Source organism: Filicampus tigris, chromosome 10 (genome assembly GCF_054856515.1).
Source record: "Filicampus tigris isolate MCC_2025a chromosome 10, RoL_Ftig_1.0, whole genome shotgun sequence".
NCBI lineage: Eukaryota > Metazoa > Chordata > Actinopteri > Syngnathiformes > Syngnathidae > Filicampus > Filicampus tigris.
Genome location: NC_141226.1, coordinates 2,091,310 through 2,118,743, shown reverse-complemented (window position 1 = coordinate 2,118,743; position 27,434 = coordinate 2,091,310). Strand labels below are relative to the sequence as shown.

Here is a 27,434-nt window from a genome sequence, read left to right as displayed (position 1 = left end):
TCGGAGCATCTAATGGAGACATAAATGGCACATTATACGGGATCTCTTTTGATTAGTGCTTTGGGACCGGAGTGGGTGTGGCTAAAATATGAGTCATTGTCGGTTGGACAGCAGCTCCTAGCCACAGCGGAGGAGAGTGACATCTCTGTTGGGTGTGTGGGGCACACAAACTACATTGCGCCGGGAAAAAAAAAAGTCACACTACTGTGTTATAAAGAATTAAGACACTACTGTACTATTTGGGAATATATTTGCATATTTAGATTATTTTGTAGTTTTGTGACCTTTTAAATGTTCAGAAAATCATAAAACCCGATCCTTCTCACCCAATACCGGATCAGCTGACAATCACGTGATTGTCCCTGATTTCCGTTCACGTGATTGGATCGGGACAGCCCTATTCCTTTGATTTGCCAATTTCTATAGGCGCTTTATAAGCAATTACAGATGCAAGGTGGAAGGCCGACATCAAGTTACCCTTTGTCTGGATCCCGGAAACTGAGTCTGCTTTTACTTCTTTGAAAACAATTGTTTACCGAGTCACCAGTTCTTACTCACCCTAATCCTGATTTCCCATTTTTCGTTGAGGTTGGCGAAGATTCAGGAGTGGGGACGGTCCATTCCCAGCTATCCCCGGTCAACCAGAAGCTGCACCCCTGCGCTTTCTTCTTGCGTCGCCTCAGTCCGGCGGAAAGAAACTATGATGTTGGGAATAGGGAGCTGCTGGCCATTGTTTTCGCGCTACAGAAATTGAGGCATTGGTTGGAGGGTGCTAAGATGCCATTCCAGGTTGTCACTGACTGTCAGGACCTCTCCAACATTCGCTTGGCGAAAAGGCTTAAATCCTGTCAGGCACGTTGGGCCCTGTTCCTCACCCGTTTTGACTTCACCATTTCCTACTCACCGGGCTTGCAGAACACTAAGCCTTAAGCGCTGTCCAGGATCCACAGCTCTGATTCCAAGGATCGGGTGCCAGAGTCCATCGTGCCTGTGGTCAGAGTTGTTGGGGCTCTTCAGTGGGAGGTGGAGAGAAGGGTAGCCAGCGCTGCTAGGGAGGCACAGGTCCCGGGAGAATGTACCGAGGACAAGCTGTTTGTTTCAGTCGGCCTACGACTCGAGTTACTCATGTGGGGACATGAGTCTAAGGTGGCTTGCCCCCTGTGTGTCAGCAGAACCCAATTCCTCATCTCCCAGAGATTTTGGTGGACTGGACTTACTAGGGACATAAAGAAATTTGTCGCAGCCTGGTCTGTGTGTGACAAATCGTCACATGGTTCTCCGGCTGGGTTTTTGCATCCGCTTCCTGTTCCCTCTGGTCATGGTCCCACATTGCTTTAGATTTTGTCACTGGTCTTCCCCTGTCATGTTGTAACTCGGTCGTTATCACGGTAGTGGACAGATTTTCCAAGATGGTCCTCTTCATCACACTTCCCAAGTTACCTTCGGCATTGGAGACTGCTAATCTTCTGATTAAGGACATTTTCCGCCTCCATGGCATCCCTAGCGACTTGGCTCCTGTTTGGCGTCCTGTCAGGATGTGTGGCTTTCCACCTGGGACCTGCACCTGGCTGGTGTTTCCAGGAAGTTGGGTCCTCGGTTCATTCGCCCTTTCAAAGTTGAGGCTGTGGTTAATCCTGCGGCCGTCAAGCTCCAGCTTCCTCTGTCTCTCAAGGTCCACCCTGTGTTTCATGTTTCTCTGCTGAAGCCTGTCATCTCCAGTCCGCTGTGTCCTGTGCCTGTGTCTCCTCCTTCTCCTCATGTGATCTATGGTGAGCCAGCAAACACTGTGAGGTCTATTTTGCCAAGTTTCAAAGAATCCTCGAAACTTTTTGCCGGGTGTTTACCTCTGAGCGGTGGTGGTTGACATAGATCCACCACACCTCTGAAGACTTTTTTGTAGGTATTGGGCTGTTTTACGTACCTCCAAATATCCTTAGATAAAGGTGAAATGTTCCACCAAGAGTGCTTTGTTAAAAATATATAGGGCGAACTCCTGAGACATTTTTTTAAGTAGCACAACAACTCTCTAAAATATAAATACTTTTTCCAGGCCTAATGTGTGTACAAAGTTTCATGAGTTTTCGCTTCTATTTACCAGGGGTGGGGAATTCCGGCCCTCGAGGCCAGTATCCTGCATGTTTTCTATGTCACCTTGGTGCAACCCCCTAATTCAAATGAACAGGATCGTTATCCAGCTTCTGCAGACCTTGCTGATTATATGATCATTTAAATCAGGTGTGTTCCAGCAGGGAGAGTGGGAAAACAGGCAGGATACTGGCGCTTGAAGGCCGGAATTGGCCACCCCTGATTTAGACCCTCAAAAACATAATTTTTTCTCTATGAACTACACATTGCCACAGTATAGCCCCCTTCATATAACCCCAATTCCAATCAAATTGGAGCGTTGTGTAAAATGTATATGAAAACAGAATACAACGATTTGCAAATCCTTCTCGACCTACAGTGGGTACAGAAAGTATTCAGACCCCTTGAAATTTTTCACTTTCTGTGTCATTGCAGTCATTTGCCAAAATCAAGAAAAGTCATTTTAATTCTCAGTAATGTACACTCAGCACCCCATCTTGACGGAAAAAAACAAAAATGTAGAGATTTTTGCAAATTTTTGTACATGGTCATACGTATTCAGACCCTTTGCAAAAAAACCTTCATATTTAACTCACATGCTATTAATTTCTTCTGATCTTCCTTGAGATGGTTCTGCTCCTTTATTGGAGTCCAGTTGTATTTAATTATTGGACTGATTAGGAAAGGCACACACCTGTCTATATAAGACGTTATACTTCACAGTGCATGTCAGAGCAAATGAGAATCCTGAGGTCAAAGAAAATGCCCAAGGAGATTAGAGACAGATATTGTTGCAAGGCGTAGATCTAGCCAACGTTGGAAAATAATTTCTGCAGCACTCAAGGTTCCTCTGAGCACAGTGCACAGTGAGCAATCGTGGGGGAAAAGCCTCGGAAAGGGAGATAAAGAAGGACCCAAAGATCACTGTGGCTGAGCTCCAGAGATGCAGTAGGGAGATGGGAGAAAGTTACACAAAGACTATCACTGCAGCCCTCCACCAGTTGGGGCTTTACGGCAGGGTGGCCCAATGGAAGCCTCGCCCTCATAGAGTTTCCCGAAAAACACATGAGGGACTCCCAGACTTTGAGGAATAAGATTCTCTGGTCTAATGAGACCAAGATTGAACTTTTTGGTGTTCATTCTAAACGGTATGTGTGGAGAAACCCAGGCACTGCTCATTACCTGCCCTATACAATCCCTACAGTGAAATGTGGTGGTGGGAGCATCATGTTGTGGGGGTGGTTTTCAGCTGCAGTTATCATTGTGCCTGTCCAGAAAGAAAATTCAACATATTTAAATGGTAAGGTAGACACATTAACATTTTGATACAATAATTTAACCCCAAATTTAAGTCAGCAGAGCACTGATGGTGTAGCGGTATTCTCGGCCGACTTGTGTGCTAGCAGTGTGGATTCAGTTCCCACTCAGTGACCGTGTGAATATGAGTGTAATTCTTTGGTCGTCTCTATATGTTCTCTGCGACTGAGTGGCAACCAGATCAGGGTGTAGTCTGCCTTTCGCTTGAAGGTTGCTGGGATAGGCTCCAGCATGGCACAACCCTGAATAAGGTAACCCAGTGATTCTCAACCATTGTGCTGTGGCCCTAACCCTAACCATGTACACTGTAAAATATAATACGTTGACTTTACTAAAAAAAAAAAAATGCCGTCGTTGCCTCAAAAAAAGTAATTCACTTGAACTTCGATAAATTAGATTTCACCAACTTATTCGTTAACTAATATATTTTTAGTTTGCAGTACTCAATGTCATGTCATGTCATCTTCCAAACCGCTTATCCTATATAGGGTCGCGGGGAGTTGCTGGAGCCTATCCCAGCCGTCAATGGGCGAAGGCAGACTACGCCCCGAACTGGTCGCCAGCCAGTCGCAGGGCACACATAGACACTGTCACTGAGCGGGAATCGATCCCACGCTGCCCGCACACAACTCAGGCGTGTGTACCACTACACTATCAGCGGACTGCAGTACTCAATTTAACTTAAATTAATTAGTATCACAAACCTATTTATTCTGAGTGCTTTACCCAATTAACATTGTATATATTTATCAATCTATTTTAGTAACTCTAACTTAAAATTTTGGGATTGTGAAAGCTTAATTCTCTTTAGTTTTACTCATACAGGTCAATTTAACTTTTTTTTTTTTTTTTTTACCTACATCAATTCTACAATATACAATAGGCTGATTAAAGAAATTAAAGAAAATCTGATCATTATACCTGTAATGAGCCCCAAAAAACAATGAATGCAGAACACTCAGTGTATTAACCATCAACATCTATTTGCAGTGTATTTGTTTCATGTTTGTTAAATAGCGCTCATAAAATTAACATAGAATAATTCAGTGTATTTGTTTCATGTTGTTAAATGAACAGCAGTCATAAAATTAACATAGAATACATCACTGTCTCACAAACACCAACTGTCAATGAACAAATTACTCATACAAATTCTATAAAAGGTACGCTTAAACATTAAACATTTGCTTGGAACATTACCCTTTTTTTTGTTTGTTTTTTAAAAAATCTGCAAAGTCTATATTTAGCAATTCAAACTGGCCTACGCCATTAGCTTGTTCTGCAGTGTGATTAATTTGGGAGGGAGGTTTTTGTTTCCCAATCCAAGCATCACTGCCTGAATGAATCGAAATGTGTTTCACATGGACTTCGGGGAGTCGAAATTAAGGGCAACACTGCCGTTTTGGCTTGCTGATACTCTTCGGCACTTGGAGAGGGGTCGGAGGAGCTTTGTCCATGAAGCTCCTGGGCCTTGGCTTCGATTAACTCCTGCCATGTGTCATACACTGGGTCGCTTGGGCTTGGAAGCGAGGTAACTGTCAGGGCACAGAAAGTAGTCTTGCGTAGCTCGGCTGGGTCCTCGACTGACTCGGTATTGGCATTCTCTGGCCAGTTGTCTGGACTTTGAAGGAGGAAGGGAGGTCCCTGGGACCACCTATTTGGTCCGACAAGGTCTCTCAGGGATTTACCCCGTGTCAGGTCGTTAGCAGGATTGTTCACGGATCCTACATAGCGCCAAGTACAGTTCTGTGTGAGCTCTTGAATTTCTGCCACTCTTGTTCCCACAAGAGTTTGTAACGGCAAGACTGTGATTGTAGCCAGGTCAACACCGTCATGTAGTCAGACCACAACACCATTTGAGCCACTGCGAGAGTCAGTTCTGTCTTGAGGAGCTGGGCGAGCTGCGCTGCTACGAGGGCCGCGCAGAGTTCCAGGCGTGGGATGGACTGTGCACGTTTGGGAGCGACGCGTGACCGAGCAAGGATAAAGGACACATGCAGACGACCCTTGTCATCTTCGGTTCTCAGGTAGGCTACAGCTCCATAGGCTTTCTCTGAAGCGTCGGCGAAGATGTGAACCTTGTATGTAGCACCCTCCATATTGGCACCTGTGAAAACATAAGGGCGGGGGAGAGACAAAACAGACAAACATTTGAGCTCTGCTTCCCAACTAGTCCAGGCCTGCATCAGTTCAGAAGGGAGGTTCGTATCATCCCACCTAAGCTGCTTATCCCACAGCTGCCTAACAATGAGCTTGGCTTGGGTGGAGTAAGGCAACAGGTAGCCTAGGGGGTCAGATTGGGAGGCCAGAACTTTATAAATGTTTCTCAAAGTGGTCGCTTCATAGGCCAAAGGTCGGTGTTTGTAGCTCAATGAGTCGGTCTCCCAGTTCCAAATAAGGCCTAGAGTAGATTCTTGGGGGTTAGCATTATCTTGGCCTAACCACTTGTCCAGACTCTCAGAGCTAGCTTCTTGAGGCAAGTGGCTCAGGACATTCGCATCGTTAGAGGCCCACTGACGCAAGTCGAACCCTGATGACGCTAGTAGGGTTCTGAGGCGATCAACTACTGACTTGGCTTCGTCTGGAGTCTGCAGGCTTTGGAGACAACTATCCACATAAAAGCAGTTCTCCACTGAGAACTTCAGGTCCCCGTCAAGTTGGCTAGGATCTTCTGCATGACGTTGCAGGGCATAGGTTGCACAACACGGGCTGCAGGCCGTGCCAAATGGTAGGACCTGCCACTCAAATACTCTAGGGGGTTTGTCTACCTGCATGTCGCGCCACAGGAATCTCAGTAAGGGGCGATCCTCAGGAAGGAGGTGTACTTGGTGAAACATTCCCTTTATATCCCCACTTACTGCAATGGGGCGCTCATGGAACCTCAACAAGACTCCCAGCAAAGAAGCCCCAAGAGTAGGGCCAACTAGTAGGTACTGGTTTAGGTATTGTCCGAGGTATTGATGGGAGCAGTTGAAGACGAGGCGTGATTTCCCGTTATGGCTGACCAGCTGGTGGGGGATGTACCATTCCTCTTGGTGGGGGGTCTCTGACGTGACCTCATGCACGGTGCCTGACTCTAAGTTTCTGCATCTCTTTCTTATAGGCTTCACCTTGTTTAGGGTCTTTCAGGAGGCGTCTCTCTGTGCTGCGTAGCAGAGGCATTACGGAATCCTTCGGGGCTGCAAGTGGCGGCATGTCTGGATGGCGAAGCAGTGGTGTAGCGTACCTTTGGGTGCCATTCACGTCCATACGAAGGGTTTTAGCTTTGAGCATAGTCACTGCCAATGGTCTTGCTTGGATCATATTACTTCTCTTTCAGGACGGTGAGGGACTGAGTCCATTTTCCACAGCCTCTCAACATATGTGTATAGCTCCTCGAGCTGGGGAGGGGAAGAGGTGAACAGACACTGAACGGACTTGGGGGGCCGCCCCATGAATTGAACTGGGCCTTGGAGGGTCCACCCTAATCTTGTGTGAACAGCAGCAGGACTAGCGGGTGGGCCTAACCTGACAGCTTCAACTGGTGTCAAAAGGTGCGGCTGATCTGAGCCAATAACGAGTGATGGCTCTACTTCTCTGAAGGCAGGGATGGGCAAGCCACAGAGGTGTCTGAACTTCTGTTGAAGGCGTTCAATGGGATAGGTGTGCTTGGCTAGGCTGAGGCGACTGGCTGTAAATGCACCTTCTATCTTGTAGCTACTGTGAGGATTAGTCACTGAAGAGACACGGAAGGACACTGTGTATCCGGGAAGTACTTCAATGTCCTGTCTCACGGTGCACAGAGGAAGATCTTCCGGAATGCCTTTCATGCCCAAAGCTTTGGCTCCCATTGGTAATAGCATCGATCTTTCAGACCCATCATTGAGGATCGCGAAAGTGTTCAGAGTCTGTCCCCCATAGTATGGGGAACACCTTTAACATGACTCTGTTCCCGGCGCCTGGTCGATCAAGGTAGACAGAGCTGGAGGCGGAACTAACTAAACAGCTCTCTTCCTTAACTACTGCTTCCTGGGGGGGCCTTCTCTGTCCTAGTATTCACCTCGTGAAGGGCTAAGAGGTGCTTTCCCAGACAGAGGTTGCAGGGCTTCTTCAATGTGCAGCGGGGAGCTAAGTGGGTGCGTGCACAGCACCAAAAGCGTTTGTTAGTCTGGATCCACTCTTTTAGCTGTTCTGTGGAGAGCTTAGCAACCTCAGTACACTGGCTAAGATGATGTTCGTTGCTCTCGCAGTAGGGACAGTATGCGTTGGCCTTGGACTTCCTCTTATCCGCTCCACTCTTCATGGAATTAGGTACTGCAGGCTCGCCAGCACCATGCAGGATGGCCACCATTTGTTTGGCATGCCGGCTGTCCGACAGGTCCTGTAGTGTGTGGCTGGTTCCTGATTGCCTCAACTGGTGACGGCGGAAGTCAGCGCGCTGCTCAGCAGGGAGTTTGCTTAGTAGGCGTGCTACATGTGAGCCACATTGGAGTTCAATCTCCCCAGCTGGACCGAGAGTCTGTAGTAGGCCCACTAGGGACTGTATCTGAAGGGAGAACTTCTGGAAGGAGGCAACGTCACCGCGCTTAACTTCAGGGGCCTCCAGAACACTAGCTATTTTCCTAAGGGCAAGTTGATGTGGTTGGCCGAATTTGTCACGGAGTGCTGCCATGCTATCAGTGTAGGGGGTGGGGGAGTTCAAATAGGCGTCAGCAATAAGCCTGGCTTCTTCGAACTTGAGGTGATCCACCAGTATCTGATAGCGAAACAGCTCTGTAGCATTGGCTGGAAGCAAATTTTCCAAAGCTATGCGCAATCTTGCAAATTCACTGGGGTCTGGGTGGCTGAACTTCGGGATGGTAGGATTAGGGCCTCTATATGTCGTCTCACAGACGGCTGGTGAGATGCTGTGAGTAGAAGGCATATGGAATGTCAAAGGCTGCTAAGCTGTAGTAGGTGCCAGGTGGTGTGTCACTGCCTTCACTGGAAATGGATATGGAGCAGGTGGAGGAGGCCATTCGAAAGAGTAAACAAGGTCATGAGGTGAAGGCGAGTAAAGGGCCTATTACTGGCCTCTTCGATCTTGAGTAATTCCATATCACTTTGCCTGTCGGGTTCAGGCCAGGGCGGAAGAGGCAAATCATTTGCCTCCTTAGGGCCTGCTTTGAGGGGAGAGACAGGGCCCACAACACCCGGGAGGTTCTTTGTTCTTGGAGCAGGGTTATACGGCTGGGCCATTCCTGTTCTCAAAGAGCGGGCAATGTCTATTAGTTCTTTAATCTCATTCTGAGCCTCGTGCAATTCTTTTATGCCTGATTGGATCCACTGTTGTGACTGGTGCAATTTTGCATTCTCCTCCTGCATTATTTTAATTGCTTGGGGTAAGTGGTAGGAACTGGTTTAGGACGAGACTGAAGGTGTGGACTGAAGCAGGGTGTCCCATTCTGTGTTGGTTCTCTGGAGACGACGTGGGGCTAGCTGAGGAGTCTCGGAGTGAGCAGCATTCCCATACATGCGTCGGGAGGATGGTGTCCGGAATGGAGCCGCCTGGACTGGATAATCTTGCGGGGCTGGAGGTACTCTAATTGCACTTGGTGGTGGAAAGTCTTGTGGCTGATATCCAACATAATCCACTTCATAGTCCTGTAGGGCAGCAGGACGCTGGGTTCGTCGCTTAGGTCTCACAGCAGGATACATCTCTTCCACTGGGTCCATCTTGAATACAGTTATCCGGCTCGAAGGACGAAAATGTTGGGGAGGCGAAAGGCTAGTTCGTTTAAGGGGCTAACTGTAAACAAGGTGGTGTGCCGGTCAGAGCACAGGCAGGAAGAGAAAGGACTCCAAGGTGCGATTAAGTATCCTTTACTGGACTGATGTCTTGTAAGCGAACATACATTGATGCACAAAATAATATAAATTAAGATTGATTGAATTGTTGATTGACAGATAGATAGATTGTTGATAGATAGATTGTTGACGGATTGAGTGTGGGTAGATTGAGTCTGCAAAATAAGGGAAAATAGGAATTAGCACCAACATTCAATATTACAAATAATTTTCATAATATATCTATGAGATATACTGTCCAAATGCTCGCGTTCCAAATATATGCATGAAATGAAAGTAACTTAAACAATCACAAATAACTGACAGTGTAATGGAGAAACAATGCTATCAAAATATCAAAGAGAAAATGCAGGAGTGCAGAGAGGAGGTGGAGAAAAAGTAAACTTACAGTACACTATGAAATTTTATGCGAACAACTGAAATCCTACAATAAAACAGTAAAACTGGCAAGATCTTCCTATTTCTCAAACCTCATTACAGTCAATAAAAACAACCCCAGGGTTCTCTTCTCCACCTTTGAACTTTTAACTAGTTCTGATTTTAATAAGTCCCCACAGAGACCAACAGATGCTCTCTGTGAGAACTTTGCAGACCACTTCAGAAGTAAAATCGATGACATAAGATCCAGTCTTTTAGCCCGTTTTAATAAAAGTTTTAATAAACCCGGACAATCATATTTACATGATGAAACGCTGGAAAGTTTTGCCCTGGTTGATGCAAGGACACTTGTTCGAGTTTTCTCCCAGGTAAACCCAACAACCTGCCTTTTGGATCCAATTCCCACATTTCTTTTTAAGATATTTTATGGATTTTTTGAAGAACAAATTTTAAATATAGTCAATTGCTCTCTTCAGACAGGCGTCTTCCCCGCTGCCTTTAAAACGGCGGTGGTGAAGCCCCTTCTGGAGAAGAGCGGTTCTGACCCGAGCGTTTTTAATAATTACAGACCCGTATCCAACTTACCGTTTTTAAGTAAGATTTTAGAAAAACTGGTTTTCATCCAGTTGAATCATTTTTTAAATACAAATAATATTTTGGAGAAATATCAATCTGGTTTTAGGATGAACCACAGTACGAAGACTGCTCTTTTAAGGATTTTAAATGATATTAGGTGCACTGCAGACGTGAGAAAACTCACAGTCTTGGTGCTACTGGATCTAAGCGCTGCTTTTGATACAGTAGATCACCAAATTTTATTAAATAGACTTAAAAATCTAGTGGGCATCTCTGGTACTGTTTTTGACTGGTTTTATTCCTATCTCACAGACCGATATTTCTTTGTAAGTATGGATACTTGTTCCTCTAAAACTCATGAAATTAAATGTGGGGTTCCTCAAGGTTCGATTTTAGGCCCCCTACTTTTTAATCTTTATATGCTTCCCCTCGGGGATGTCATCAGGGGACACGGCATCAGCTTTCACAGCTATGCTGATGACACGCAGCTGTATATTGCCGTGTCTCCTGATGACACAGGACCCATTGATACCCTTTTAAATTGCATTTTAGATATCAAGTCATGGATGGCAGATAATTTCCTACAGCTCAATCAGGACAAGACTGAGGTTTTAGTTATCGGTCCCGAAGGTCAGAGAGAGAAGCTTTTACCAAAACTACACATTTTTAATCCCTCACACTGTGTGAAGAACCTTGGCGTCATTTTTGACTCTGAGCTCAGTTTTATTCCTCATATTAAAAATGTAACCAAGATTGGTTTTTATCACCTTAAGAATATCGCCAGAGTCCGCCCGTTTCTCTCTCAGGCTAACACGGAAGTGCTGATGCATGCCTTTATTTCCTGTCGTTTAGATTACTGTAATGCCCTGCTCTCTGGCCTCCCGAAAAAGAGCATTTCACCACTGCAACTACTGCAGAATTCAGCCGCTCGGGTGCTGACGAGAACCAGAGGGCGGGAGCACATTACGCCAGTTTTGAAATTGCTGCATTGGCTCCCTGTGTGTTTCAGGATCGATTTTAAAGTACTTTTATTAGTTTATAAATGTGTTAATGGTCTTGGGCCATCTTATTTATCTGATTTGCTTTTATCATACCAGCCCGCGCGGATCCTGAGGTCCTCTGGCGCCGGCCTTTTATTTATTCCAAGGGTGAGGACCAAAATGCCGTTTTGGTCCTCACCTTTGGAATAGCCTGCCAGAGGATGTCAGGTCTGCAGAGACTGTTGATATTTTTAAGAGGAAGCTCAAGACACACCTTTTTAGTTTGGCTTTCAACAACTTTTAAATAATTTATCTTTTCTTTTGATTGAAGATAATTCTATGTTTTGCTTTGAATGTTTTAAAGCACTTTGAGTTGCATTTTTATGTATGAAAAGTGCTATATAAATAAAATGTGATTGATTGATTGATTAATGGCACTATCTAGGGGCCACACAAAATAACTACATTTAGTGACGTAACTACACTTAGGGACGATGTGAAAGCAGACACATTCAATACAAAATTCCACCTCCACGTCATTCCAGTAATGACTTACGGTCGCCACAACATTGAAGTACACTGCAACATAGAGTAAGGCACCATGCCTTTATGGTCCCATATTAATGGCCGCGAACGGCGGGGCCCAATGCTAGGTGGCTAATGTGGCTAACTGGCACACGGGCAGGCATTAACAGAAATATACACGTAAATGAAGACAGACTTACGTTTTTGTTATTAACTCAAGGTTTAAAGGTGCATCAATGAAATAAGAAACAACAAGGAATCATCAGACTGGGCTGATATCGAGCTGAACTGGAAGGCTGCACCTGACTCAAGCCCGGAAGAAGGAAAAACTATGGAACAACGCGAGATACAAAACACGTGATCACGTGAACTGACGGACACAAAATTAAAGACAATATTGATTGATCACTTTCTAAGATCTTGTGGGCACATTTGGTTGATTTGTGACGAAGCTCCTCACAAATTAACACCATCACAACATACAAGGTTATGATCGGTGACTGTGCAAGAAATACTGTACAGGAAATCAGCGAGCTCAGACAATGTGAGGTGCCTGTTAATAGCCGACAAGTTTAAGCGCCAGATTCAATCTGTCCCATCTCCCACACAAAACCAACCAGAGTAACCGACGCTGCTCTAATAAGGGAAAAGCAAAAATATTTACAACTAAAACAGCGTTTGATTCAGCAACGTACTCGTTGCAAAATAGTGCGACTTTTGGCCGTTAAAGGGGTGGACAAGCATTGAGCAGTCTTAGTTCGGAGAAGCCAAGCTATCAAGTTAAATGAATACTCCAATGGTTAATTGGAATTTCGCAATTATTTTCACAATGAGAAAACATTAACGGTAGCTTTTGTGTGCCTGTCCATACAGTGTATGCGACGAAGTGACTTTTGTGGAGTCCGGCGTCATTATTGCTGAGTACATCATGTATTTATGCCACATAAGCCCTTGGCGGTGACACGCAATAACGTGAAACCACAACAACAACAACAACAACAAGAGCAACAACAACACTTTGGCGGTTCATAAAATAGTTTACTTACCAAGTAACACTGGTTCAGACGAAAGGGTCCACTTCCAGTTTACAGGTTCCATTAAATTCCACCGTGGTTTTTCCAATGAGTTAAGGGGGGCGCGCTTACGAAAAGGTGCAGGTCTGTGTATGTCTAGAAGAACCTGCAAAGGACCCTGGGACAATAACTTGTTCTATCTAATTTAACTGGACTCGGTTACATTAAGTTAAGCATGTTCCCTAACCCAAAAGTTCTACTTACTTATTTAAGATTAGTGTTAATAACAAGGTAATGATTTTTGAGTTAGGTTCACTAATAATTTTCTATTAATTTGAATTTTTGTTTTTACAGTGTATAGTAAGAGGCAGAACAATGAAATGCTCTTCTACTAAATGACTGAAGTTACATAATTAACCTTTTTATATACTTTTTGTGAATCCTTTTGCTAAGTGGCGTCCCGTGAATTTTTCCGATGTGAAAGATGTGCCTCGACACAATAAAGGTTGAGAAACACTGGGATAAACAGTGTTGAAAATGAATGGATAGCTGTTTTCAGCATACAATTTTCAATAAATGTTCTTGTTTCATGCGGCTTTTGTCACGAATGGATTGAACAGGCTAGGTTCTGAGACATTAGCGCAGTTAAAAGTAGTGTTGTTCTGATAATACTTTCTGGCCTCAAAGATCCAGCCGACATGCCCCCAAAGTAATTGCAGGCTCTTGATAGCATCAAAGTCCCCCCAAGCAACTGCCTCCAATGTGGCGATATATCTCTTTATAGCGACCTTTTTCACCAAACTAGACATAAGTAGACCGATGACCAATAACGCTAATAATGGAAAGGCTTCTCCTCCTATTTTCCTTCCGCAGGCGTCTTTCAAATATGGGTGCTGCATTCAAATAATGATACCGGTATCGATAACCGGCATCTGCGTTTTATTTATTAGTTGGCCGATCCGATACCAGCGTTTTAATGTGTCCATTTAGACTCTTTCAATCATTTCATTTGTATGCACACAATACACAACAACTTTGTGACACCAATCACTGTCATGGTTTCATAAAAATAAAATGCAAAACATACTCAAAATACAAGCAGCAAAAAAACATAAGTAAAAAGCAGCGAATAAATTGCAAGGAAATAAGAGTCATTGTGCTTTTTGGATATGATTTTAATTAATTTAGTGCCGACGGTGGTCGACTGGCACGTCCGCCTCACAGTTCAGAGGTCGTGGGTTCGAGCCCGGCTCCAGCCTCCCTGTGTGGAGTTTGCATGTTCTCCCCATGCCTGCGTGGGTTTTCTCCGGGTACGCCGGTTTCCTCCCACATTCCAAAAACATGCATGGTAAGTTGATTGGACTCTCTAAATTGCCCCTAGGTGTGATTGTGAGTGCGGATGTTTGTCTCTGTGTGCCCTGCAATTGGCTGGCAACCAATTCAGGGTGTCCCCCGCCTACTGCCCGAAGACAGCTGGGATAGGCTCCAGCACGCCCGCGACCCTTGTGAGGAGAAGCGGTATGGATAATGGATGGATGAATTTAGTGCCATCAATTGAAGTGTGTAAAACAGTGGTCATTCTGATTGGTTGTTCGCAATCAAAATGCAAATCGTCTACCTCAAAGCCGTCCAGTGGCCGATGACATCACGCTAGACGACTTCAATCGGACAAACTACAATACGCACTGTCAGATTCCGCTTACCCGAGGGACCAATCGGGAAAGGTCCCCGTGCCGACTCTCCGTTCAAAGGGTCAGAACTCTCCTTTTCCCTCGCCCGCGCTAATGCGGTCACGCGAGGGGACGGGAGCTCTTTAAGTCGGTGTCGAGATAGATTCGCCTAGGTGTCTAACTGCCCCAGTTATAGAAAGCCAATCCGGTTTTAATTCATTTATGTATCCTTTAAGAGTAACCGCTTAAAATAAAAGAGAATAAAACGAACACTTTCTTTTCACAGCAGCTCTATCCCTTGAAGCAATTGCATTCGTTATTGACCTAGGAAATTTTAGGTGTTCTTGTTAGAACCTCTCGGATTCGTTAATTAATTAAGCCGGAGTAACTATTAGTTTTCAATCATGGCACTATGCCCGGTTGTGACAGGGTAACTGTACTTCCACATAAGGTTGAGTGGATATAAATAATAATGGGTTCATAAGAATGACAAAGATAGATAGAATTTAAGAGATTTAATGAAAATAGTAATAATTCAAACAATGATCATCAATCAATAATTACTCCAGCTTTATGTGGAATACAATCAGTAATCAAATAAATCACACGTTGGAATTGTTACAGAAAAGTCCCAGCAAGATTAAATGATCAAACAGTTACAATCTTTGATAGAAAGCAAAATTGTAATAAACCGTAAAATTGTAAGGATGGTAAATAGTGATGATAAAATTGGTTAAATGCGATTAAATCTAATTTAGGTGAACTTCAAGGTGATCAGTCGTAGAAATACACAAAGTCTAATTATTGACATGATAATTTTGGGAAAACGAAGATTTAAAGACGCTCGACTGGCTCAATCTAGCTGCGCAATAGTGTGTCTCTTCCAGAGAATTACCTTATTATTGTTATAATTTAGAGATGTCCAAAAAGAAAAAGAAGATAGTCCTTTCGGCTGAGCAAATGTTGCAAAGTGGAAAAAAGACTACGTTTTTCTTCCTCCGTCGAATATGTCTTACACACACTTCTGCACCACACGCTTTTTGGTTGAGAAAGCACCGTTGCTTCGAGACGCTGGCTTTTATAACCTCGTCTCACAGGCAATGAGATCATGGAACATTCCAGTAAATGTGGAAAGTCCTGAACAAATGAAAAGTCCCTTGTGGTTGGGACTTTCCAGCCAGTCAGCATCTATTTACTTAATATTTTGCAAAAACCATGGCAACATGTACTTCTATTGTCGAGAAAAGGCGTTGTTCGCCTCGAACTGCTGGCCATCTGTTTCTTGTTCTGCTTTTTCCGAGAAATCATAGCATCATTGCCGAGAAAGGGTGTTGTTCCCCTTTTGAGTTGCTGGCCATCTCTTTACCGTTAAGGCCTCGCAACTAAGAACATTTTGTTCTTGTTCAATAGTTCACTAAGTTAGACTTTAGACAAAATACATTTCACTTCTTATGCTTAAGCAATAAAACAGAATAAAATAATGTTCACACAACCACAGTTACAGTCACCTCTCATGTAGACAATATGTATGACATTAGTTACATTTCCTTTACACGTGATATTTCTGAGAGTGATAATACACATGGGCTAATTATCCTTAATCGCTGTTACAAGCAATATCTATTCTAAGTAAGATAAACATTCATGTTGTTAATGATTTACAACATTTGTTCAAAGAAAAAGGTTGTTCAAAAGAAAGACCTAACACAGTAATCACACTGTATTGTCTTAAGAATAAAACTTAATCTCAGTCAAAGGCATTTGTATCAAAACAGGCTTTTCATTAGTTTGTCATTGTCATTGTAATGTAATCTTGATAACATCAATATTACATTCTTATCCATAAGTGCTGCATTGAACTTGGCTTGGTATATGAAGTATATTCTGCTTAAGGCCTGGCCTGCTCTGGCGATTCCTGGTGTCCCCATTTGGAATTGCAGTTCGAAAGCAATTGTAATTCCTTTCCTTCCAAGCGCTTCACACTGAGTTCACATTCACCTACTGATGGAGCATCAGGAGCAACTAAGGGTTCAAGAGAATTACAACTAACTGAACTTTGAATTACTATAATTATGATGATTTTTTTTTATGAAAAAGGAAAGAAAAACTAGTGAGGTCAGTTTTGACTTTATCAATGCACATTTTTGCACATTTTGTTACACATGCTCTATATATCTATTGTCCTGTCAGCCCACGCAACTGCCGCACTCCAACACAGGTGACATGTCAGCCTGCCGGCCCGACACAGAGGGAGTCTGAGTCGGGCCGCAACTTCAACAGGTCTCCTTTACGGCTGTGAAATTGGCTATCAGTTGAATTCAAAGAGGAACAGGAGTCAAAGCTGCTGGATGATCACACAGAGTTTTATTCAAAACCAGAGAACCGGTCACATGTGCACAAGTGAGCAGTCTGAATTCCAAAGCATGTTACAGCAGGTTTTATGCAGTCTTTGTCCAAACAACTTTTTCTAAATGGATAATGCCAGTTACGCCCTGGCACAGAGGCACCTCCCGATTTTAACAGTATCATAACAGGTGGCTCCACCCCTTTTTTATGGGCAACATAAAGAACTTTTGAACTTAATCGTATCTAATGTTTGACCCCATCATGGTCAATTTTGATTTATATTGATGTCATCTTACTTTTTATTGGAAATATAAGCTCCCAATGGGCCGTCAAACATTTTATTCTTTAGATCATTTCAACTAGGTTTGCTGTGACATGACACCACCTTCTGTTCAAACAGCGGTCAGGTTAAACTACTACAACTAGATTTATGGCGGCATGACATCACCCTCAATCAAACAGCAGTTAGGTTCACTCATAACCCCTTATATTTATGGCAGCGGTCATTCTCCAGATGAACAGCTGTTGTTAAGTGTTTTTTTTATTGGTATCGTCATCTATCATTTTCGAGACAGCCATTTTCATATATGCTTACAAATGCTAGACTAAAATACATGTCATTGTGCATTATTGAAGCACTATATACAAATACCACACTATCTATCTATCTATCTATCTATCTATCTATCTATCTATCTATCTATCTATCTATCTATCTATCTATCTATCTATCTATCTATCTATCTATCTATCTATCTATCTATCTATCCATCCATCCATCCATCCATCCATCCATCCATCCATCTACCTGTTTTGTTAGACCAATTATCAATTATACGTCACCCATCACTATTATTTGCGTGTAAATTAATTTGAGAATGTTGATAATTTAATTATAGTTTACAGTCTGGAGTATTTATTTACTGCACAAAATATCAGTTCCAATTTTTAAATTTAAAAAAAAAAAATCTTATTGATACAAATATTGATCAAAGGTAGTCATCTCCCACCATAGAGGTGAAAGATTTAATATTATAGCCCACACTATATATAGTTAAATATGCTCATTACAAGTTCACTTTAACAGCTGCAGTATGGTAGCAAATTCTGCATTTCCATTTTAAAGTGTCGAAATCTTTATTAAATAAATTAATCCCCGATTTAAAAAAAAGTAACTTAAAAGTAACTTAAACTTAAGTAACACATTACACTACAAATACAGAAATATTGTAAAGAAAAGTATTACTTTCACATTCAAGTAATTAATAATATGTAATACATTACGTTTTGGAAGAAACTTTCCCAACATTGATCCTTACACATAATTATTTTACTTGTTCTTCCTTTTGTTTAGATCCTCATAGGAGAGGCGATTCTATTCTGCTATCTATCCCGGAGGTCCTCGACTATGCAGACGGAGGCAAACATCAGTGCCGCTGGATGTAATTTCAACTCCTACATTCGCAGAGTTGTTCGCTTTATTGGTGAGGGAACACCTACAGTAGTGTACTGTATTCCTGTTTTTTCAATTAGTACAATGAACCATAGAATACAGATAAATGATACATAGGGATGGATACATTTCACATTTGAACTGCTTCTGTTATAATTTCCGGTACTTAGGAATCAATACCGGTACTTAGCGGCAATGTTCCCTCTAATTTTCCATGTGTCTGAGGATTCACGCAAAGTCCCAAGGCATCATTTGCACCACGGTGTGAAACAACACACATGCACACGGTGGCCAAACCAGTATAAGACCCATCCATTCCTGAGACCTTAATAAGTTACACATTGTACGTCTGTTACAAAAAAAATCAAAATATAGGATATCAATGAATAGAGTTTTGTGACACGGATAAAATATTTTATGCCACTTTAACACTATGTCATGAATCAGCCCAAATTGACTTTAATTGCCCAGAAATCAATGTAAGTACATGGGAATTTTGTAATAATCATGATTTTTAAAATAAATGGTAGCTTCAATATTTACAATTGTATTATACAAAATATATGAAGTGAAGAGTGACATGAGTGTTGCTTTTCATCAACAATATGTGCGTATAAAATGGTTGAAAAGGTAAACTATGTTAATTGTTGCATCTTGTTATTACTAATTATTGGAAAAGTGTTAAGATGCTTCACTTAATATTCCTCGAAATTGCACAACCTAATAAAATATTCATGCTGTTGCCAGCCCAAATGTGTGTACAGTGTGAGTTTCATGCATGTTTAGACCCTCAAAAATAGTGTTTTCTTAGTGAACAGCATGTTGCCATGGCAACAGCTATTCGCAAAAACTCACAAACTTAGTGTTGCAAGTTTTTTAAATGTCGTAACTAGAGCACAGACCTAAATGCATACAAATTTGCAAAAGTAAAAATGAGATGAACATGAATTGTAAAGACAATGAAATGTTTCCTAACATCTGAATGCTGAAACACAATCTGTTTCAACAAATTGTGAGTTTCATGCAGATTTATGCAACCACATTTTTACAATTGTCTTTCAGATACAGTATCAAAATCCTTGGTGCATGTTTGCATCACAACTGGTTATTATTTTGTTGTGTTTATAAACTGAAGATACACTATTGTGTAGTCACATCATGATTTTTAAACTATTTTCAAGACAAATAGACAAATCAGATATCATTTACAATTAAATAAAATTCTTCTAATGATTTTTCCCAGGTGTCCATATCTTCGGCCTGTGTGTGACAGCACTGATAACTGACATTTTTCAACTCTCCACTGGACAGCACACACCATACTGGCTGGATGTGTGCAAACCCAATTTAACTTACATTAATATAACAACTTGTGATGAAGCTTTTATTCTGGATGATATTTGTTCTGGACAAGACATCATTCTAATCATTGCTGGGAGGTAAATAGTGTCTTTTAGATGTAATGTATGCATGAATATATGTGTTTGTGTCAAGTAATGCATTGCTGTTCTGTTGTGACAAATTTGCACACACAGCATACAGTCCCCTCCAAGAGTATTGGAACCACTGTTTCAAAACTACACATAATAAACAGTGGAAACTAAGTTCACAAACGCATCTGTTAACGAGCAAAGCGATTTATGAACTTTTTTAACAATACTGCTTCGGTTCACAAACTATGCTGCAGATGATGAACAGCGGCAGTATCTATGCAGAATGTTCAATTGTGTTCTCACAAAGCTTAAACAGTGTTCGCTCCATGCTTTACGTATTTTATGGAAGTAAATCTGTGCCATCGGAGTTTGAATTGAAACCGCAAAAAAATCAACTGCAAAATATTCAGATTCCATAAAGATTCAAGTAAGTCCACTGTTTTCCCACTCAATGTAAGGACTATCCATGCCTTATAAACACAGAGAATTTTAGATTGTATGAAGTAACAGCAGACACAATTTTAAATAGTACTTGTAGCTTGTGATTAGAAAGCTAAATGTGAACTAAATGTTTCATTCAAATCACATATTTGCATGTACAGTACCTGTTACCTGACCCTGGAACCGGATAATGCAGTAGATGACCGAGTTCCTCTAGCTGCTTTAGGAGTGATGTGGCTCTCCGTTCACAGTGGATGGTTGTCCCAACCATTGCGGAAAGTATCCATGTCCTCCTGCTAGCAGTGAGAGGAACACAAAAGAGCAGCAGAAGACATTTTCAATGACAATGCTGAGGAAGCCCTCTTTTTCAAGACAGTGGAGAACATCATGGATACAGTGCTTACAGTGGGTCCATAGCCACTGTACAGGCCACAGCTGCCCATAAGGGTTCTCCAAAAGCTGCTCAATCATTGAAAAAATATACAGTATATTAATGTTATTTATTTAAAAAAAAAATATCTATATATTTATTTATATATATTTAGCACGTCCGCCTCACATTTCAGAGGTTGTGGATTCGATCCTGGCTCCGGCCTCCCGGGTTGGAGTTTGCATGTTCTCCCCGTGCCTGCGTGGGTTTTCTCCGGGTACTCTGGTTTCCCCCCACATTCCAAAAACATGCATGGTAAGTTGATTGGACTCTCTGAATTGCCCCTAGGTGTGATTGTGAGTGCGGATGTTTGTCTCTGTGTGCCCTGCGTTTGGCTGGCAACCAATTCAGGGTGTCCCCCGCCTACTGCCCGAAGACAGCTGGGATAGGCTCCAGCATGCCCCGCGACCCTTGTGAGGATAAGCGGTTTCGATAATGGATGGATATATATATGTATGTGTGTGTATATATATATATATATATATATATATATATATGTATATATATATATATATATATCCATCCATCCATTATCTGTACCGCTTCTCCTCACAAGGGTCGCGGGGCGTGCTGGAGCCTATCCCAGCTGTCTTTGGGCAGTAGGCGGGGGACACCCTGAACTGGTTGCCAGCCAATCACAGGGCACACAGAGACAAACATCCGCACTCACAATCACACCTAGGGGCAATTTAGAGTATCCAATCAACTTACCATGCATGTTTTTGGAATGTGGGAGGAAACCGGAGTGCCCGGAGAAAACCCACGCAGGCACGGGGAGAACATGCAAACTCCACACAGGGAGGCCGGAGCCGGGATCGAACCCACGACCTCTGAACTGTGAGGCGGACGTGCTAACCAGTCGACCACCGTGCCGCCTATATATATATATATATATATATATATATATATATATATATATATATATCCCTGTAGACCAGATGAACTAAGTAAATGGCAATAAACGGCAGGCTGATTTAAAAATATTATCACCATCACTATTATCACCCTCCCATCAGAAACAACACAAGACAAGTAAGAAAGGTGTCACAAACTAGCAGTACAAAGGTATTTCCAGAGCTGGGCACTTGACGCTTTTTTGCCAATCCGGCCGCAACCCTCCACCCTTGACCTGGGTACCCTTCCGGCCGCGACCCTCCGGCCATAGTCATAAACATTGTCGGCCCCCGCCCCGTTACGCCCCCCGACCTAAAAAAAAAGCAGCGGGAGAGATGCTAACGCCAGAGGCTTTTTAAAGATCAAAATCTGTGTTAGAAATTTGAATTCAAACTGATGGCACAGATTTACTTCCAAAGTATTTCAGGTATTTTTGTTTTTTGCTGTAAATTAGCCATGAGGATGACTCCAAATAAACTGGTAACTACAAGTGATAGTGCTATTGCAGCTGCGACAACTACATAACTACAACTTAAACATGAGACAATTTGACATAACATAAATTAGAAAAGGAACCATAACAACATTTCAAATAGATACATAAAATAATAAAAATCAATTAAGACACAGCAAGGCCATAATCTCAAGCTGTGTTAAAATTCAAGGGAAAAAAAAGGGTGTTGATTCAGGTTTTCAAAACGTTGCTTGTCTGATGTACACTGTGAGATCTTTGACCTGAGGCCTTGGGCAGCGTCATAGGGCTGGAGATGCCCAGTGAGATAGGGCATAGCGAGACCATTTAGAACTTTGAAGACAAACAGGAGAATCTTCAAATTAACCGTAAAGTACACAGGAATCCAATGGAAGGTGGCCGGAATAGGATTTATATGCTCTCTCTTTTGTTTTCCACTCAAGAGGGGAGCAGCAGCAGTTTAGACCAACTGGGCACTGGCTGACTCTAAAGTAAAGTGCATTACATAATGTGATGAAGGCACGGATTACTGTTTCAAAATGCTCAGCACTCAAGTTTAAGACAGATGGGTTCACAAAGTATGCCAAGTGTCACGTGAGGCAGCGGAATTTGGACCCAGAAGCAGACATGACATGGAAGTTGAAATGTAATAGCCCCCAGCTAAGAAAATACAAAGTAACTACAGAGACCAGGGCTGGTTACAGAAGACATGGAAGAAAGCTGACATTCTGACTGGAAGAAAGATTGATGTACTGACAATGTGGCACGGAGTAATTTGAGTTTATATACTGAATAATAAGAAAATATGACATAGTAAAAGTACCAAAGGATAAAGGACCCACAGCAACTGTATAGCAACTGATAGCTCAAGGAACAACCACTCCCAACAGTATCCCCCCACGACAAAGCCCTACCCGGCTTGTGAGTGAACTCCCAATGGAAAAATCTAAATCAGTATTTAAAGGAACAAAAGACAAACGAGGTCTAAGTTATATATAAAAAAAAACTAAACAGAAGTCCAAAACAACAAGAATCAAAGTAATCAAACAAACACTAGGAAACCATCTTAACTTGAACTAAGACAACAAACAGGAGTTGGACGCGTTGAAAGAAAGCAAGGAACTAAATACAAGTGGGTTGCAAAAGTATTCATACCCATGTGCAACACTCAATGTCTTGGCACAGAACAACGGAAAAGTGTGTTTCATGTATTTGCATGAAAGGAAATGGCACAAACACAAAGATCCATCACTGTCTTTGTTCATAAGCACTTTTTACTATAGATAAATTGCAGAAGTCATTATGCAAGTCATTTCATTGTTGCAAATGTATTCACACCAAGTCACAGTCAGTACTTGGTTGCAGCTCCTTTGGCCGCAATAACAGCTTCCAATCGCTTTGGATAGTCAGCAATGAGTTTTGCACATTGCTGTTTGGATAGTTTTGCCCACTCCTCTTTGCAATACTGCTCCAGCTGAGTCAGGTTCCTTGGTGATCTCCGGTGGACGACAATCTTCAGATCCCGCCACAGGTTTTCTATTGGTTTGAGATCCTGGCTTTGACTTGGCCAGTCTAGAACCTTCACTTTCTTCTTCCTGAGCCATTCTTGTGTCACTCGAGCTGTATGCTTTGGATCATTATCCTGCTGAAAGGTGAATGTGCTCCCAAGGTTCAGGCTTTTTGCAGACTTGAAGTGGTTCTTCTCCAGGATGTCAATGTATTTCGCGCTATTCATAATCCCTTGTACACGGACAAGCTCACCAGGACCGGGGGAACAGAAACAGCCCGATAGCATTATGTCCCCACCTCCATGTTTCACGGTAGGGATCGTATGAGCTGCAGCAAACATTATGGTGTGCAATCTTTGACTCGTAATAACAAATTTGGTGCAATGGTGTGAATACTTTTGCAACATTGAAATACTGACTTTTGCTATCTATTTAGATTAAAGAGAATTTATGAACAAAAACAGTGATGGATTGTTGTGTTTGCACTATTCCCTTTCATGCAAACAGTTGAAACACACTTTTACTGTCTTCTGTGTCGGGAAATTGAATGTTGCATGTGGGTATGAATACTTTTGCAACCCACTGTATAAACAAACCAACAAGACAACAAGGAAGACCTGTACAAGACACAAAGTGTTTGAGGCAGCTGATTGGGTAACACAATAGATCAGGTAAACGAGCACAGGGGGACACAATAACCTAATGAGACAGAGCCATACAAAAGAACACAAGGAAAACATAAAACTAAACGCTATATCAAAACCATAATCAAAGACAGATAGGGGGAGGCCAGAAGTGAGATTTTTGCCGGAACCAGCCTGGTGGGCGTCCCGGAGGCAAGACGAGAGGTTCTTGGCGCGGCCAGTCCGGTGGCTGTCCCTTAGGTCAAATAGGAGGCAAGGGCGGCCGCAGAGCTTGCACCGCTGGAGCATGGTCGGAGGATGGCTGGGTGATTTTCGCCATCGGAGCAGTGTCAGAGGGCTTGCGCCACCGGAGCAGGATCGGAGGGCGACCGCAGGGCTTGCGCCGCTGGAGCATAGTTGGAGGGCGGTCGCAGGGCTTGTGCCACCTGAGTAGGATCGGAGGGTGGCTGCAGGTCTTGCACTGCTGGAGCAGGATGGGAGGGGGGCCGCAGGGCTTGCGCCGCCAGAGCAGGGTCGGAGGACAGCTGCAAGGCTTGCTCCGGCGGAGTGAAAAAAAAGCACATTAAAAAAAAACAAATGGTTTTGCTGTACTGTATTGTCTGGAAATTTAGCATATTTCCCCCAAGTTGCCGATGGCCACTCCCACCCTGTGGTTCATTCATTCTGTTGCTGTACTGTCAGTTGTCACATCCATCCATATCTAGCCATCTCATGTTCCCAGTCATTGTGAGTCTATTCCGAAAATTCTACATCTCTTGTATGCGAAATTCCAATGTGAGGGAAATGCTTTTATATTTTAATCAGAAAAAAAGATTTTATTAATTTTGGTAAAGGTTAATATGTTTATTGCTTTGGTAAAGGTTAATCTGTTGTATACGTTCATAAAACTTAATCCCCAAAGCTTTAAGTGTGGGGTCAAATTCACGCCTGTCTTTTTTTCGAGCTAATGAGTAGGTTGCATCATTCAGTGTTACGGACTTTTCAGTCAGGCACATTACTATTGAACGTTCTAAAATCACGTGAATTTGTGACATAAAAATAGGCGACAGTTTCAGAGTTTTCAAAAGTCTCCAATAGGGTTGGCCGTCGTTTTAATTTGGGACAATTCCAGTTCCGATTTCGGTTCTTTGATTCGATTCCAGTACCTAATGATTCTCGATTCCAATTCTTAACAAATAAAAAAGGAGTTATTTTTGGACAAATCACATTAACTTCTATGGTCTTTAATTTCATGAACTTTTTACTGTTTGTGAACTTTACCATGAATTACTCAAAGGGCTGTTTTTAACCAGTATATTTATTCTAATACAATTTTTTATATTATCTAGTATTATTTTTCACAAGAGCTTTATTTTTGATAAGTTCAAGACAATACAATAATGCAGCTGTTAGTGAAAGCATGTAACTGAACACCAACAGGGCCCGTGCACGGCACGTCATCATTCACGTCACTACCGGTGTAGCCACCATACTGGGAGTACACTGGAGGCGACATGACTACTGTTGTTATACGCAAGACGAACTTGCTGTGTTTCTTGCATAATTTCGACGTCCGAAATATATAATCATGGTGAACTGTTGCTGTGTTAGGGGGTGCAGCATTGCCACCCATGAGTTTCTATAGGTTTCCTGCTTGGCGGAAGACCCGAGGGAAACCTCTTTTCGGACATGTCAAAACGAAGTTGGATGGCTTCGTTATTGGGTGTAAGATGAAAACATTTCACCATAAACAACCTTCCGTCTTGAGCGAGAGTATGCTCCGTACATTTTCATTTCGGTAAGTTAATTAAGTTTTGAATCCTCATGCGTTCTCTCTTTTAGTCACATACGTGCATGTACTCAGAGTGGGGTAAAAGGAAAGAAAGGAATTATCAATGATCACATACACTGATAAAAAAATATGTACGTTCGTTTGTGTAGCTTAAGTGGACGGTTCACAAGCAAACACACAGCACGTACCTTTGTCCGAATGATGGTGTTGTTATTGTTCGCCGCCTTCATCATCCGTAGGTCCTGCACCTACCTGTTTGTAAATTATACATGAGAGGCTAAAGATTTATAATGTTTAACCTCGTACAGTATTTGAGCAGTTACTCCTCTCGCAGTAATGCAGCCAAGATCTGGCGCCCTAATGGAAGTGTGCTAATTGAGTCATTTCTGAATATTTTTTCACTTGCGAGTACTCAGGATGTTCAGTGGCATCAGACCTCTCCATACATATATAGTTTTTAATTTATGTATTTATTTTGGGTGCCCTCTGTGGACAATAAAACAATATTGTGCTATGAATGAAACTAACTATGATGTATGTAATATGTAAAAACAAATCCAAATTGGAATATTTTATGTCATATCATTAGAGCCTTGAATACATTAATAAATCATAACATTAAAACAATTTTGGAACATAACATTTTTTGACAATGGAAATTTAAACATTTTTATCCCTCTCGCAGTATTGGAGCCAAGATCTGGCGCCCTCTTGGCAGTGTGAAAACTAAGTAATTTCTCAATATTTTTTACTTGCGACCACACAAAATGTTCAGTGGCATCAGACCTATCCATACATAGTTTTTATTTATTTATTTATTTATTTATTTATGATGCCTTCAATGGACAATAATAGCAATATTGTGCTATGAGCAAAACTAACTATGATGTATATAATATATTACAAAAATCCAAATTGAAATATTTGATATCATGTCATTAGAGCCTTGAATATGTCAATAAATCATAAGAACTTTTTTATTTTTGGAACTCATTTTTTTTGACAATGGCACTTTCAACAATTTTTCCCCCTCTTGCAGTATTGGAACCAAGAGTCGGCACACTCTTGGAGGTGACAACGAAGTCATTTCTGAACTTTTTTTTTTACTTTCAACCACTCAAAATATTCAGTGTTATCAGAAAAATAGCCAAGAAGTCACAACAACTAGAAGAATTTAGAATTAACACAATTTATACAACTCAAATGCACACCAACAAACAACAAACTACTGAACTAGAACAACAACAAATAACAACAATTGAACTTTTTTTTTCTAACAATTTGCACAGACTTTTCCGGCATGTTTTTTGGGAAAAGAAAATGCCACATTTGCTGCAGATGTTTGATGCCCATACCCGGTTAACGCAAAGGCCACATTACCCACGTTTCTGGGGCCTCTGCAGCCGGCTGGGGAGCAGCTGTAGCAGCACGTGTGATCAACGCCATGCCCACTTCCTCCAGAAATAGACGGTGCCTGTACAGCTTCCGTTGGTTCCACTCAAGGTCCACATGGATAAAGAGGGTGTATGCGTTGAAGCATGACATGTTCAATATGAATGAATGAAAAATATGCACATGGGCCATTTTGTTGCCCGCCGGTGGCAAGAATATGTGCCACAAGCCTGCAAATAAGACACACACAAAAAAAAACATCAGATGATGTCACATGACA

At 42.2% G+C, this 27,434-nt stretch overlaps 1 protein-coding gene across 6 annotated transcripts in view; it reads left to right on the top strand.

Moving 5' to 3' along the window:
• The window catches only part of LOC147140374 (phospholipid phosphatase-related protein type 4-like), a 192,933-nt gene that overhangs the window by 79,689 nt on the left and 85,810 nt on the right, over window positions 1–27,434 (top strand). For 2 of the 6 annotated variants that reach the window (XM_086042677.1, XM_086042676.1), the window contains 2 exons: window positions 18,071–18,200; window positions 19,413–19,608. The exons of 3 other annotated variants lie outside the window; for them this stretch is intronic. In XM_086042677.1, coding sequence (XP_085898803.1) covers window positions 18,071–18,200; window positions 19,413–19,608 — 326 coding nt within the window. Of the gene's footprint in view, window positions 1–18,070; window positions 18,201–19,412; window positions 19,609–25,262; window positions 25,769–27,434 lie in introns of those variants that run through there. One more of the 6 variants, XM_086042678.1, reaches the window with a different exon arrangement.